General features: G+C 39.5%; 1 protein-coding gene across 6 annotated transcripts in view; it reads left to right on the top strand.

Annotated features, from left to right (window-relative positions):
• The window catches only part of Papola (poly(A) polymerase alpha), a 48428-nt gene that overhangs the window by 3559 nt on the left and 28973 nt on the right, over positions 1-15896 (top strand). For 5 of the 6 annotated variants that reach the window (XM_027416346.2, XM_027416343.2, XM_027416345.2 and 2 more), the window contains 9 exons: positions 1605-1783; positions 7371-7544; positions 8603-8669; positions 10962-11043; positions 12768-12877; positions 13464-13517; positions 14693-14804; positions 15471-15560; positions 15651-15789. In XM_027416346.2, coding sequence (XP_027272147.1) covers positions 1767-1783; positions 7371-7544; positions 8603-8669; positions 10962-11043; positions 12768-12877; positions 13464-13517; positions 14693-14804; positions 15471-15560; positions 15651-15789 — 845 coding nt within the window. In that variant the 5' untranslated portion in view covers positions 1605-1766. Of the gene's footprint in view, positions 1-1604; positions 1784-7370; positions 7545-8602; positions 8670-10961; positions 11044-12767; positions 12878-13463; positions 13518-14692; positions 14805-15470; positions 15561-15650; positions 15790-15896 lie in introns of those variants that run through there. The other variant, XM_027416344.2, reaches the window with a different exon arrangement.

The raw sequence follows: 15896 nt of genomic DNA, 5'->3' as shown, positions 1-15896 counted from the left end.
CAAGAATGAGGTCCTGGGTTTCATCCCCAGTATTGCAAAGAAAAATGCCAATTTTATGAAAGCTTGACCCTTGAGATTGTCTTTTTAATATGATGTGGCAATACAATGGAGAGTGGTAACTTTGAGGAGGAGCATTTTGCCTGAGTTGTCTTAAAAACTAGTGTTTTCTTGGAATTGGTGGTACTTGGGTTGAGTATTTTTGTTTTTCAAGACAGGGTTGCTCTGGCTGTTCTGGAACTTGGTCTATAGACCAGGCTGTTGATGATCTTTTTTTTTTTTTTTTTTTTTTTTAAAGACATGTCTGAACAGGATGGACATAATACAGAATAGTTTTTTGGTACACTGATTATATTTTCCTTGAGACTGTAACTTTTAGTGCACTGTGTTTGCAGTATCAGAGCACACAATTTAAACGCAAGGCGGTATTAAACAACAGAAGCAGACTAATGGAAGAAGAGTGGGGCAGGCAGCAGATTGTTAAAGAAAAGGTATTTTTAGGTGATCTTTGGAAAAATAATTCCTAAATGGGAGACCACATTTCTGTGTTCTATGCACATTCTTGTGGAGGGCAGAGATTGTGATCAGATGTCTTCCTCTGTTGCTTTCCATTTTCTTGTTTGAGACAGGTCAGGTCTCTCTGAACCTGGAGTTCATGGAATTAGCTACAATGAGCTCCAGGGATCCATCTGTGCCTTCTCCCTCCCCCTCAAGGGCTGGGGTTCAGACATTTGGAGCTAGGAATCTGAACTCGGATCTCCGTGGTGTGGTGTGTGTGTGTGGGGGACAGGACGGGACGGGGGGTACTTGACTGAGATATCTTCCCAAATTCAAGATTGGAGGTTAATGTTGTGAGAGAATTGTTTGCTGCTTGCTCGGTAAATGCTGATTATGGTTTTTGGAGTGCTGTTTTCTGTTAAACATGTTTATGAGCATGTTTGATTCCTAGTTCCTGAACACCTACTCGAGGTAAAAATAGTTTCTGGCTTGATAACATAACTTAAAATTTTTATACTTTTTATATATTTAATATATAAGTATATATAAGGTATATACTTATATATAAGCATATACTTATGTATAAGTATATACTTTTTATATACTTGGTAAGTCAACTTTATGTTAGCAGTTAGCCTTCATTTAAAAATGTACTTTCCATGAAACAAGACCATTAGGATGCTTAGCTAGTTCTCATTTCTTTCTTTTTTTTTTTCTGAGACAGGGTTTCTCTGTGACTTTGGAGGCTATCCTGGAACTAGCTCTTGTAGACCAGGCTGGTCTCAAACTCACAGAGATCCACTTGCCTCTGCCTCCGGAGTGCTGGGATCAAAGGCATGCACCACCAACGCCTGGCTAGTTCTCATTTCTTTGTGCCTTTAATTCTGTATGTTTAGTGTCCACAACAGCTTTTTAGACTATTGTATAATACCAGCTCATAATGTTCAAAGCAGTGACATAGTAGCTAATACTGGTTTCTGCCCTGGTTAGGTTTTTTTTCTGTTTGACACAAGTTGAAGTTATCAGGGAAAACAACCTCAATTGAGAAAATGGATCAGATTGCCTGTAGGCAACTCTCTGTAGGGCATTTTCTTGGTTAATGATTGTAGTGGGAGGGCCCAGCCCACTATGGGTGGCACTGGATCTTTGCCGGTGGTCCTGAAGTATATAAGAAAGCTGACTGAGCAAACCAGTAAGCAGTGTTCCTGCATGGCCTCTGCTTCAGTTCCTGACTTGAGGCTCCTGCTCTGAGTTCCTGCCCTGACTTCTTCATGATGGAGTTTAAACTGTAAGCAGAAACAAACCCTTTCTTCCTCTAAGTTACTTTTGATCTTGGTGTTTTCTAACAGCTAAAACAAACTTAAATGAACTGAAACAGTTCCTCTTAAAATTGGTTAAATTGCCTGGTGGTGGTGGCTGCTCAAGCCTTTAATCCCAGCATTTGGGAGGCAGAGGCCCCCCTGGTTTACAACAGGACAGACAGACTCCAAAGCTACACAAACCCTGTCTCTAAAAACAAAAACAAACAAACCAAGAGAATAAATAAGAAAAAGCTTAATGCATATTTAATTTTTTATTTCTTCCCAGTTTTTTGAGACAGAATTCTCTGTGTAGCCCTGGCTGTACTGGATCTTGCTCTACTCTGTAGACCAGGCTGGCCTTGAACTCAGATTTATCTGCCTCTGCTTTAGATTTAAGACATATACCACCATCATGACCACCACCCAGCTAAAACAAGATTTTCAAGGGCTAGGGATGTGGCTCAGTGGAGGAGTACCTCCAGCTCTGCAATGGGAAAAAATTCAAGTTTGGTGTGTAGAACATTTACTGTATGTTGAACATGTACTTGCTATATTACTCACTGTAATGGATACAATTAAATGTATTACATACAGTAGAACCTAGAATCTGTTATTTTTGTTTGTTTTTGAGAAAGGGCTTGCTAGATCTGAGAGGCATTAAGGAGAACAGTGGTGGATGGATATGATCAAAGTATGTTGTCTGGGTATATGAAGTTCTCAATTGATAAAAAAACTACTATTAACTGTATTTCTTTCTTTTTTTTTTTTGGGGTGTTGTTTTGAGTCAGTGTTTTACCTTATAGCCCTGCTGTCTTGCAATTCACTGTGTAGGCCAGGTTGTCTTTGAACTCTAAAAGGTCTGCCTGTCTTTGCTTCCAGAGTGCTGGGATTAAGAGCATGTGTCATCATGCATACTCAAGGCTGTGAGAAAGATATTATTGTTGTCCAGGCTGGCCCACTTTTTGTTTCAAGTGATTCTCCTGAGCAGCTGGGAGTGCACACTTGTGCTGTAGATAATATATTACCTAGGTTTTAGAAAAGTAGGAAACTTTAGTGACTGGACATTTAAAAGCAAGCACAGCTTTTGGATTGTAGGCTATGATTAAAAAAACTTAAGGAAGGGTTTATATTGGTTCATCATTTGAGCATAGAGTCCATCATGGTGGGAAGTCATGGCACAAGAATGGCATAAGCTATGACAGCATTGCATGTGACCACATTGTGTGGCAGTTAGCAAGCAGAGATGAGTATTGGTGTTTTAGCTCCCTTTCTTTGTATGAAGTCTGGGACTCCAGCCCTTGTGATGGTACCACCCATATTCAGGGTTGGTCTTCCCTCAGTAAACCTTGCTGGAAACATCCTCCTTGATGCAGAAGTGTGTTTCAGAGGTGATTCTAAATCCATTTCAATTGACAGTCAACTGTCATATAGACCTCTTTTGTGGAAATCTAAAGATTTGGGGAAAAGAATTTGTTAGATACCTTTTCAGAGTTGTCTTTCAAATTTACGTTCTATCTAGATTATATCTGTAAGCCATTTTATATTTAAGATAGTTTTTACATTTTTTGTGGTGAAGACAGGGTTTCTTTATCTGTGGCTTGGGAGGCTGTCCTGGAACTAGCTCTTGTAGACCAGGCTGGTCTGAACTCACAGAGATTCACCTGCCTCTGCCTCTGCCTCCTGAGAACTGGGATTAAATGTTTAGCCACCACCGCCTGTCAAGAAACGGGTTCACCTTTAATCCTGGAATTTGGGAGGCAGAGACAGGCCAGTCTGTCTGTGTTCAAGGACAACCTAGTCTACAGAGTGAGTTCCAGGACAGCCAGGACTGTTTCACAGAGAACCCTGTTTGAAAAGAAATGGGTTCTAGTCTTTTTTTCCTTTTCTTCCAGACAGGGTTTCTCTGTGTAGCCCTAGCTGTCCTGGAACTCACTCTGTAGATGAGTCTGGCTTCCAACTCAAAACATTCCTAGTGCCTCTGCCTCCCAAGTCCTGGTATTAAAGTTGTGCCCCACCATGCCCTGCTGGTTCTAGTCATTTTGATTATAAGAAAGAAATATTTATGTTTTTTGACAATCGTGTTCATGTAATCCAGGCTGGCCTTGAACTTCCAATCCTTCTGCCTAAGCCTTCCAATGCTGGGATTACAGGCATGAGTCACCACACGAAACATTGACAGTGTACTGCTTGAAATTCACATTCAGTACTGTATGAACCATCTTTGGCTGTTGTGATGCACTTTTACATTTCTCCACATTCCATTCATTTTCAGGTTGTCCTGGGGAGGTTGATGCAGGAGTGCCCCTCCCCCTTTGAGTCTGTAGCAAAGGGACAGTTAGAAACATCAATAGGTTAGAGAATTGGCTCAGCAGTTAAGAGCAATGTAGCTCTTGAAGAGGATCCAGGTTTGGTTTCCAGCACTCACAAGTCAGCTCAAAACCATTTGTAACTCCAGCCCTGGTGTTTCCAAAATTCTTCAGACTCCTTAAACGCACACTTGGTGCACGTATATACACAGGCAAAACACATAAAATCAAATTATACATTTTTTATTAAAAAACAAGCAACACCCTTAGGAAGGGAGGTAAAGTGACCCAACATTTGATTGAATGACTATGCCCTTTTCCTGTACAATCGACCTGGAATTGACAGTTTGGCCTGGGCTTCATCATACTCTATTCATTCCCCTTGGGTAAAATCTATTATTTTTTAGATAGTTTTATTTATTATATATGCAGTGTTCTGCCTGTATGTCTATCTACAAGCCAGAAGAGAGCACCAGATCTCATTGTGGATGGTTGTTAGACACATATGGTAGCTGGGATTGAACTCAGGACCTTTGGAAGAGCAGCCATTTCTCTTAAACTCTGAGCCATCTCTCCAGTCCTGGTAAAACCAAATCATTTGTTTGAGCCTCTGCTGCTCCTTACTAAATACTGGACGGATGGCCCCCTCTCTTTATAAGTATTTAATATTGTATCCAGGCATGGTGTCCCATGTTTGCAGTCCCAGCATTCAGTAAGCTGAGTCAGGAGGCTCAAGTATTTCTGGCCAGCATGAGTGTGAAAAGGAAAAGTAGCTACATGCTAATTAACTTTAGTGTGGCTACCATAGAACAGGTGGTAGCTGCTTAATTAGTCATCGTTAGAGAATCCTAGCTTAGCTTCTTGTTGCTAAGTTATTGTTTAATGCTAAACTCCTTGTGAAAATGGGAACTCTAGGTTGTGGTCTGGTTGGCCTCAAATTCTCTCTTTTTTTTGGCCTTAAATTCTTACAAATCTTTCTGCCTCAGCCCTGTGAGTGCTCAGATTACAGGGATAAGCCACTACACCTGGTTGGGAATTAATGCTTGAAATATTATTTTTAATTCTGTCTCTGTGTGGGGAGGGAATGTGCACATAAGTGTGACACATGGAGCCCAGAAGAGGACATTAGATTACCCTGAGCTAGTTAAAGGTGGCTGTGAGCCATCTGGTAAGGGTACTGCTGGGAACTGAACTCTGTTGGTCCTCTGTAAGCAGCAAGTGCTCCTAACTGCTGAGCCATTTCTCCAGCCCCCAGAATTAATATTAAATAGTAAATAGATATTGCAGTACCTTTGAGAGGTTCTTTATTCCTTTTCTGCCCAGATTTCTTTTTACTGCTTAAACAATGTTTAAATGTATAGGAGTTATTATAGTAAATAAGTTACTGTAGTTTATTTGTAAATAATAGCCAGCAAGTTAAGCTTCATTTTTAACTTAGAAATGATGGCATGTTTTTGATTGGGTAGTTGCTATGACAGTGAGTGGATCTATTGGTAGGAGGGGCCACAACCTATTCCAGATTTCCAATATTAGGAGTGAGGGTTCATCAGGAGTCTGAACTTTATGAATTGTGTGGTGAAGTGCTTAAAATAGTAACTATTTGGTAAGCCAGCACTGGGGACATACATGTCCTTTGTGTGTTAGTCATCCGCTGGCTCCCTCACCCCTTTCCCTTCTGCCTGGCCATTCTCTCATTCTGTATCTCATAATCTGTCTCTGGTCAGTTCTCCACCAGGTCTCAATGTAGCCCTGACTATTCTGGAATTCACATTTTTACATTGTGTGTGTGTGTGTGTGTGTGTGTGTGTGTGTGTGTGTGTGTGTGTGTGTGTTGGGAGTACAAGGACAACTTGTGGGAGTTGTTTCTCTCACACTATGTGGGTTCTAAACTCAGGTGGTCAGGTTTGGCAAACAAGGGCTTTTCTTTATTCACTGATCCGTCTTAGCCCCATTAAAAAGTTTCTTTTAAAATTTATTTATTTTTTGTATGAGTGCTCTGAATGTATACATGCACACTTACATGCCAGAAGACTGGGCATTAGGTTCCATTATAGATGGTTGAGAACTACCATGTGGTTGCTGGGAATTGAACTGGGACCCCTGGAAGAGTAGGGGCAGGGCTCTTAACTATTGAGCCATCTCACTAGTCCCCCAATTAAAATGTAGATTTATTTATTTATTTGTGTGCCCATACATAGCTTTTGTGGACAACTTGTGGGGGTTGATCGCAGAGATTGTGGGAGTTGGTTTAGGGTCTTCAGGTTGTCAGGCTTGAAGGCAAGTTGCCTTCAGCTTCTGAGCTATATCTCTTTAGTCCTTTTTTGTTTTGCTTTAAAATAGTATCTCATTCTGTAGCCTCCAGGGTCTCCTGACTCAGCCTCCTAAGTACCAGAAATTATAATATTTTATCACTTTCTTTGCCCTTCTGTTCTTTTAAGATCTCATTATCTAAAGTAGTTCTGCCTTTTGAAGTGCATAAGAGCACACATTGTGAAAGATGTTTGTTTGTTTTTTTTTGAGATTCTGTCTTTTGTAGCCGGGGCTGGCCTTTAACTTGCTATGTAATGGTGGAATAATTTTGAATCTGTCTACCTCTATCTCAACCCTGAGATTACAGGTGTGCACCACTGTGCCTGACTCTTAATTGAAGTTTTGTGTGAATTTAGAAATCTGAACCTTGTAGCCTGGAACACTGGTAAAGTGACCTTGACAGGAGCATTCCAAGCATGTTGTGTGTCTGATATTAAGAAACATGAAGGCTGGGTGATGGGGGAAGAGAAAAAATTTATTGGTATATATTACTTCAAATATATTTTGTTGTGAAGCAAAATGTGTTTGAAAGTAAAAATTTTGAGCTGAGCAAGGTGATGCATGCCTGTAGTTCTAGCATTCTGGGGCTAAGGCAATTAGGTTGAGTTCATGGCCAGCCTGGATTGCATTGCATTTCCTATCTGAAAAGAAAGTACAAGGCCATGCTTGGGGGGTGGGGGAGGGACAGGCCTTTAATCCCAGCACTTGGGAGGCAGAAGCAGGGCAGATCTCTTAAGTTTCAGGCCAGCCTGGTCTACAAAGTAAGTTCCCAGGACAGCTAGGACTGTTGCACAGAGAAACCTTGCTTGAAAGAAAAAAAAAAGGTACAAGTTTGGGGAACATGATAAGGATCAGCTGTTTAGAAGTACATTAAAAGTACCTATTCCAGTCATATTGATTAATTTCAAATCATAGGATTTTTTGGCAGTAAAGAAAATTTATCCAATTCCATTTTTAGTCCAGTTACAACGCAGGGATCACAACAAGCGCAGCCGCCACAGAGGCACTATGGCATTACCTCTCCTATCAGCTTAGCAGCCCCCAAGGAGACTGACTGCCTACTCACACAGAAACTCATCGAGACTCTGAAGCCCTTTGGGGTTTTTGAAGAAGAAGAGGAACTGCAGCGCAGGTAAGATGGCGTGTGCTGTATGCTCGAACTCTATGTAAGATGCTTAGACACGGTGAATTTTGAGTCATTCTCCACTCACTTGGTAGGTCAGCTTACTCTGAATCTATATGCTTCAAGTTTTACACAAGTTGATACTCCCTAGAGTAGGGGAGTAGAGCAGTCTTGGTTTAAACGTTGCACATTGGGCAAGTGCTCTACCGCTGAGCTGCCCTTAGCTCAATGTAAGTTTTTTGATGGGGGCTGTAGATGGCTCAGTGGTTAAGAACACTGGCTGCTCTTAAAGACCTGGGTTTTGTTTCCAGTTCAACTTGATAGTTTTCACCCATTTGTAACTCCAGTTTCAGGGAGTCCAGTGCCCTCTTCTGGCCTCTATAAGTACAAGGCACATGTGTTACACATACATACATGCAGGTAAAACACTTATACACATAACATTTAAAAAATAATAATAAATTTCTGATGACTCTTGGTTATAATGCAGTATGACAGGAGAAAAGGAAATGCTTTAACCAGGGTAAAAAAGAAATGTTTTAACCAGTGTATCAGTGCCAATGTATAACCACATGTCTGATCTCTTTAAAAATGTGAATTTTAGGCTGGGCTTTGGTGGAGCACGCCTTTAATCCCAGCACTCTGGAGGCAGAGGCAGGCGGATCTCTGTGAGTTCGAGACCAGCATGGTCTCCTAGAGCTAGTTCCAGGACAGCCTCCAAAGCCACAGAGAAACCCTGTCTCGAAAGAAAAAAAAAAGTGAATTTTGAGACTGTGTGGTGGCCCACACCTTTAATCCCAGCACTGGTGAGGCCAGCCTGTATTACATAGTAAAACCCAATCATAAACAAATACATAAAAAAATAAAGAAATAAAATTTACTATGTTAGCACATGTGTATAGTTCTAGCACCTGGGTAGAAGTCAAAAGGAAGGATTGTGAGTTCTAGGCCAACGTGGGCTATGTGTTAAGACAATGTCTCAAAAATGAGAGCAAAAGTAAAACTTAGCCACTTATTCATAACTTATTCTGTAATAATGAATAACTTGATAATTGTTTTATCAACAGGATTTTAATTTTGGGAAAATTAAATAACCTGGTGAAAGAATGGATACGAGAAATCAGTGAAAGCAAGGTAAGGTGATGCCAGCTGTCCTATATCAGCTGGCCCTACTTGAGCGAAGTCAGTCTTTGTGGTTTGTTTGGTTTTGAGGTAGGGGTTAGCTGTGAGTTGCTCTGGAGCTCACTATATAGACCAGGCTGGCCTAAAACACAGAGGTTCACTTGCCTCTGCCTCCTCAGTGCTATGGCTAGGTATGTTTCAAGTTTCTTGTTATTTTGAAACAAGCCAACTGAAATTAGTGACATTAAAAAAAAAAAGTAGTGCACCCTGGTTACAGAATTTTAAAGTTGGAGCCAGTAATTCTGAACTACTGCCATTTTTCAAGAATCACTTCAGGGAGGATTCCCCTGAGTAAGGTGGACATGGCACTGGTCGGCAGTCCCACCACTTGGAAGGTGGAGATAGAAGGATTGAGAGTTTGAGGTTAGCCTATCCTTGTCTCTAATCAAACAATAAAAGTGGTTTAAAATGGTTTACTATTGCCAGGAGGTGGTGGTGCATGCCTTTAATCACATCACAGGCGGATGTCTGAGTTCAAGGCCAACCTGGTCTACAAAACAAGTTCTAGGACAGTTAGGGAAGAGAAACTCCTGTCTTGGACCCCCCCCCCCAAAAAAAAAGCCTTGCTATATATTTGGAATGTCCCATGTCTAGATTTAGTTCCTATCATACTTGAGAATCTTAACTGTCTTGTTAAAAGTCCTGGAATAGCTTGTTTGTTTTTAATTACTTGTTTATGTATATGGGTGTTTTGCCTACCATGTGTCTGGTGCTTGAAGAGGCCAGAAGGGGGACATCAGATCCCCTGGAACTACATTTATAGATTTTATGAGCTACCACGTGGGTGCTGGGAGCTGAACCTGAGTCTTCTGGAAGAGCAGCCAGTACTCTTAACTACGAAGCCTTTTTTTTTTTTAAGTTTTTAGTTTAGATACTCAGATACTCAAACAGAACATAATTGTTTAGTTATGGCATTTCTGTACTCATTCACACAATTAAGGAAGTCCATTGGTAGACTTAGTAGTAAAGGAAACATGTTTTTAGAGCTGTGTGGAATATATTTGACATTTTTTTTTAAAGATTTTATTTATTATGTATAAAATGTTCTACCTGCACCAGGTCTCATCATAGATGGTTGTGAGCCACCATGTGGTTGCTAGGAATTGAACTCAGGACCTCTGGAAGATCAGTCAGTGCTCTTAACCTCTGAGCCACCTCTCCAGCCCCTTGAAACATTTTTTAAAAGTTCCATAAATAGCAATAGTTTTTCCGCTGTAATAGAAAGTGCATCCTTAATTTATATGTAACTGAAAAATTGGAGAACCAAGGAAAGAAAGACTCAGAGGACAGAGAGGGTATCAATTTAAGGAAAAGTCAAAGTCACTTGGTTTTAGGTAAATTGATAGTTTTCTTAAAGTGCATGTTTATATATTTTAAACAGAGGTAATGAACCTCCTTTCTTAGCCTGCCAAGTACTGGGAGTATAGTCGTAAGACACCTTACCTGATTTGAACTAACAACTCTTAATTATTTAGATATTGGTGGTCTTTATTTTTACTGGTTTTGAACTTCCTCTGTGTAGCCTTAGCTATAGCTATCCTAGAACTCATTCTGTAGATCATCAGGCTGGCACAAACTCATCTGCCTGCCTCCGCCTCCCAAGGGTTGGGTATTGAGGCAAGATCTTGCTGTTTGGCTTTTTCAGAGCTAAGCTTGTAAGTGTTGGGCCATTGTGCCTGGCAAATGAGTGAATTTTGATACAGTTCTTCTTTCTGTGTGTGTCCCTGGGAAGAGCTCCAGATTTAAGAAAAATAGTTTGGCTTAACAAACTATTTTCTCTCTGGTTTGTATTCTGTTTGGTTTGTATTCTGTGTATAGCTTGACTCTGAGTTGATGAAAATGGACCCTCATAAGGCAAGGCCTGTGCTTGGTTTTCTATCCATTGATTGATTGAGTCTTGATGTGCTGACTTGGTAGCTCAGGCTGACATGACCTAAGGCAGTCTTAACTGAATAGTTTTGGATCTCATGATTCTTTTTTTTTGGGGGGGTGTATGTCTCATAATTCTTTTATTTCAAACTAAATTACATTTATTTTTCCTGGACTTTGGAGATTGAGGCAGGTGATTGTGACTTTGAGGTCAGCCTGGTTACACAGTTAAGAACTTGTCTTAAAACAAACACCCAGAAAGGAGCCGCCCTACACACACTACATTGACAAATAACAACTTAGAAATAAGCTGTTATATCATCTGAAGTGGTTTTCCTGATGCTTTACTGACAATCACTGTTTTTTGTTCAACAGAATCTTCCACAATCTGTAATTGAAAATGTTGGAGGAAAAATTTTTACATTTGGATCTTATAGACTAGGAGTACATACGAAAGGTAGGTAATAATTTACTTATTTTGAGTTAATAGAACTTTTATTTCTGAAGATTTTGACAGTTGAGGGCTGGAGAGATGCTTCAATGGGTAAGACCACCGGCCGCTCTTCCAGAGGACCTGAGTTCAGTTCCCAGCACCCACATATCCGCCTACACCATCTATAACTGCAATCTCATGAATTCCAATGCCCCATTCTTGTGTGCAGATGCACATGCAGACAAATACCTATATACATCAATAAACCTTTAATATATATATATGATTATGACAGGTTTTTTTATGAGTTATACACAAGCTTAGATTAGCAAGGAGCCTTCTATACCTGATGTCTGCAATGCAGTGAAGTGTATAATCAGCTCCCCAGTGGAGTAAGCCACATTTTCTGTATTGGAAAGTGCGGGTGCAGAGCAGCTCTCAGTGTGGTTTGTGGACAGTTTTTCGTAGATTTTTTCTTCTGTTTGAAAAGTATCACTGATTTTGAGAAGAATCTAAGCTATTGTTATTTTCTTATAGCTACTGGTAATCACTTTTTTCTTCTTAAAAAACTTGTCTGTATGTGGATTTTCTAGTGTGTGTGCATATATGTGTACCACGTGTGTGATGGGTGCCTGCAGAAGCCAGAAAAGGGCGTTCAGTCTCCTGGAGCTGGGGTTTAAAGGACTGCTGTAAGCCTCCATATAGATGTTGGGAACTAATGTTGGGTTGTGCCACCTTACCAACCCCAGGAACTGGGTTCTTAATTTTTTTTTTTTTTGAGACAGGGTTTCTCTGTATTTCTTTGGAGCTTGTCCTAGAACTTGCTCTGTAGACCAGGCTGGCCTCGAACTCATAGAGGTCTGCCTGCCTCTGCCTCCTGAGTGATGGGATTAAAGGTGTGAGCCACCAACGCTTGGCAGTAACTGTGTTCTTAATCTTCATTATCTTATTTACTCCTAAAGTAATTTCACTCTCAAAAATAAGAGTCAGAGTCTTAAAAGAGACAGAACCAGTGCGTATGTCTCAGGTACAAGACTTAAGCCATGTGAAAGCCTTGGCACTCTGTTCTCTTTGTCTCATTCATTGCTCTGTTCGGCTGTAATATATTTACCTTGGATATGCCCTGTGTGCCTTGTAGGGTGCACTGCAGGTGATGCTTTGTAGAAGTCTGGTCTTGAGAATTGACCTGATTCTTTTGAGATCTTTCCATTTGAGTTTTTAAGTTTACTTCTATCAGAAGAGAAGCTCTGTGTACCAGTGAAAAGGACATAGAGGAAAACTGGGGGTGTTTTGTTGTTTTGGTTTGGTTTTTTCAGACAGGATTTCTCTGTGTAGCCTTGGCTGTCCTGGAACTCAACTTTGTAGACCAGGCTGGCCTCAGAGATCTGCCTGCCTCTGCCTCTTCCTCTGCCTCCCAAATGCTGTAATTAAAGGTGTGTGCTGCCACCACCTGGCTTGTGCTTTAAGAATGACACCAAGACCAAGGATAAGTGCTCAGTTGGAAAGTTCTGCCTTATCCTTCTTTTGACTTGTTTATGGAGTCCAATTTAAATACAGTGTGTCTGAAGAAAAGTAAAGTATGCCCATCAGTTACCATTACCTTTCCTCACTGATTGGTTGTTTTTGTTGGGAGGTTAAGTTCTAGAACTTGCTGATATCCTGTCAATTAATGTCAAATACTGTTAATGCTAAGATACAAGGCAGCTTCTTTGTACTACTGTGTGATGGCTGAATTTTTCTTCTTTAAGGTGCTGATATTGATGCATTGTGTGTTGCACCAAGACATGTTGATCGGAGTGACTTTTTCACCTCATTCTATGATAAATTGAAATTACAAGAAGAAGTAAAAGACTTAAGAGTATGTAAATGTTGGGGCTAGAAAGGAAGGGTTAAAAATATTATTTAGTCCTTTGAGAGAAATTTATGTTAAAGGGAGAGGAATCACTAATTGAGCTGTTCCAAGTTGCCAGCCATTTTGAGCACTCAGCATATACTTACCTTGTGTATTTTACAGCAAAACTAGGATAATAAACTTGTAAACTCCTTAGAAATTAGGAAATAGAAGCAAACAAAATGAATAATAAATAATCTAAGAGCAGCCTATGACAGAAATGAAGGGTTTTTGAGTGTTAAAAGTTTATTGCTAAGAACTTGTTTCCTGTTGGGCATTATGCTAAATTATGTTGAAACAGTTTCAAGTGCCTTGTTTTAAAAAGTGACAGTAATAGCCACATGTAAGACACCTGTTGTAATTTGGGAACTTGGAGAGTAGAATCAGTAGGAACAGAAGTTCAGGGTATTTTCATCTGGGTGGCTGGTTTGAGTCCAGCTTGAACTAAATGAGACCTTTGCTCAGACACACTGTGAATACAATAGTGGAAGCATGTATGTGGGCTTATGATGAAGCTTCAGGAACTAAATATTTTGTGTTCACTTTCTCACAGGCTGTTGAAGAAGCATTTGTCCCAGTTATTAAACTCTGTTTTGATGGAATAGAGGTAAGGTCTAGTCCTAGCGTGGACTGTCCTGGATTTGGGTCAGTGTAGATAAAAATTTTGATTGCCAGTAAGAATTTGTGAGTTGGTTGATAGTAACAAATTTTTTGTTATGGAAATGGGTGCCTGTTCTTATAGAGTATATGTGTTAGGTTCTTTTCTAACAGCAAGTGGAAGTGTGAGCTGAAGCAAAGGACTGGAAGCTGTTGCAGAACAGTTCTGTGATAGTTTGTTCCCATGTAAATTTACACGGTTTGTTTTGAGGGAACTTTGCTCTTTATGCTAATATCCCTAGATACTTTGAAAGATGGGGGCTGTGTGAGCTGGCAGTGCTTTAAGTAATTTGGTAGGAGAGTTAGTTAGCGCCCTGTCCTGGGGTTTGCCTCTCCTGCTGCCTCTGGGGAGCACAGAAGGCTTTTGGTGCAGGGTTGCTTCTTAGTTACTTGACTTCTGTTGTAAGATTAATGACACCTTGATGATAATGTTGCTGATTATAAAACTTGAGATACTGAAAGAATGATAACTTCCTGTTTTTTTTTTTTTTTCTTTTTTTAAAATAATGTACTTGGGTTAGTTTTTAGAGTTGCTATTGACTGTAATAAGCCAAAAAATGTTAAATTTGGCTAAGAATTAAATTTATGTAATTTATTTGTAGCCAGTATTTAAATATAAAACTGATTAAAATATAAGGTGACATCCCATTTACCTACTGGTTTTGCTTTCTTTTTATGTAAAAATAAATGAGTGTGCAAGCTCCTTTCTGAGTTTAATTCGAGTGTATCTGCACCACTCCAGATAATCCTCTGTTGCCGCCTCATCCCCCAAGTAGCAGAAGCAAACATCACAGTGGGGACTTGTTTGCCCCTTTAAATAAGCAGCCAGCTTATGGCTCCTAGAGATGCTAAGCCAGAATTCCAGTGTATGCATTTAGCAAGATTAGTAGGATACTTTTATTTAAAATGGTATGTGGTATATGTTAAGTTCTATTTCATATCACAATTCCCGTGTTTTAGCCTCTGATTAATATGTCTGTGTCTATATTGTGGGCTTCTTGTGAGCCCATTGTAACCATTGCAACATTCATAGTTGATGAGGGCTTTACAAATTTTTTTAAAAAATAGAAATGCCTTAAAATTAGCTTGACAGATATGGAATGTTAGATTTTATTTTTGTTTTAGATTGATATTTTGTTTGCAAGATTAGCACTGCAGACTATTCCAGAAGATTTGGACCTACGAGATGACAGTCTACTTAAAAACCTAGATATAAGATGCATAAGAAGCCTTAATGGTATGTAGAAGCCTTCTTTTGTGGAGTTGGAGGGTTTTTTTTTTAAATCAAATAGTGAACAATAGTTTTTAAAATGTATGTTTTGTTAGTGAAATTGTTTGTAGCCAGTTGTTAATGTATAATGACTATAATAAAACATTCTTTACCTGGTAGACTACAGAGCTGTGTCTGGTAGTTTATTTGCTAACCTACCTTAGTTTTTCTGGTTATTAATGGTATGTGAGCTCCTAAAAAAGGCTGACATTTGTAATGTTGCTAGTAATTGAGGTTTTACTGTGTAGCTTTTGTTAATTTGCACTTCATAGTTGCTTTATAATGTTATCAGATGAGTGAAAGGGTTTTTCTCTTTTAAAAAAAAGTTAGGATAGCTCATTACCATTACCAGTACTTTGGGATGACTGTTGGAAGCTTAGGTGGACTACTAACTCTTCAGGACATTGGAAAGGAAAAAGTTTCCGATATGAGTTGCAAGTTTGAGATTGGGAACACTACTACAGAGTGTTTGTTTTGGTTTAGGATGATGCTTGGGACAGGAACTAACTACCTGATTTCATGCCTTTTAACTACTTAATTACATAAGGTGTTAATTTGAGGATAGTCTTAGAAAATTGAATGTACTATATACCTTTGGTGGCTTAATCTGTTTTTCTTACTCCTGTTAATCAGGTTGCAGGGTAACCGATGAGATTTTACATCTAGTACCAAACATTGACAACTTCAGGTTAACTCTGAGAGCCATCAAACTGTGGGCCAAACGTGAGTTCAGAATTTGTTGGCTAGCTTATTAAAAACATTTAAGCTCTTCATCAACACTAACTTATCTTTTTGCTTTTCCCTTATCAACAGGGCACAACATCTATTCCAATATATTAGGTTTCCTCGGTGGTGTTTCCTGGGCTATGCTAGTAGCAAGAACTTGCCAGCTTTATCCAAATGCAATAGCATCAACTCTTGTACATAAATTTTTCTTGGTATTTTCTAAATGGTATGTTTTTAGATTATATTACAATAAAATTGATTGTAGACACTGAAGTTTAGTCTTATTTCTATGACATTTCTACAGCTGGTTTCAGATTCCAATTTTAGTTTGTG

Source organism: Cricetulus griseus, chromosome 5 (genome assembly GCF_003668045.3).
Source record: "Cricetulus griseus strain 17A/GY chromosome 5, alternate assembly CriGri-PICRH-1.0, whole genome shotgun sequence".
NCBI classification, from domain to species: Eukaryota; Metazoa; Chordata; class Mammalia; order Rodentia; family Cricetidae; genus Cricetulus; species Cricetulus griseus.
The sequence above is the reverse complement of the archived record's forward strand: the minus strand, read 5'-3'. Positions and strand labels throughout refer to the sequence as shown.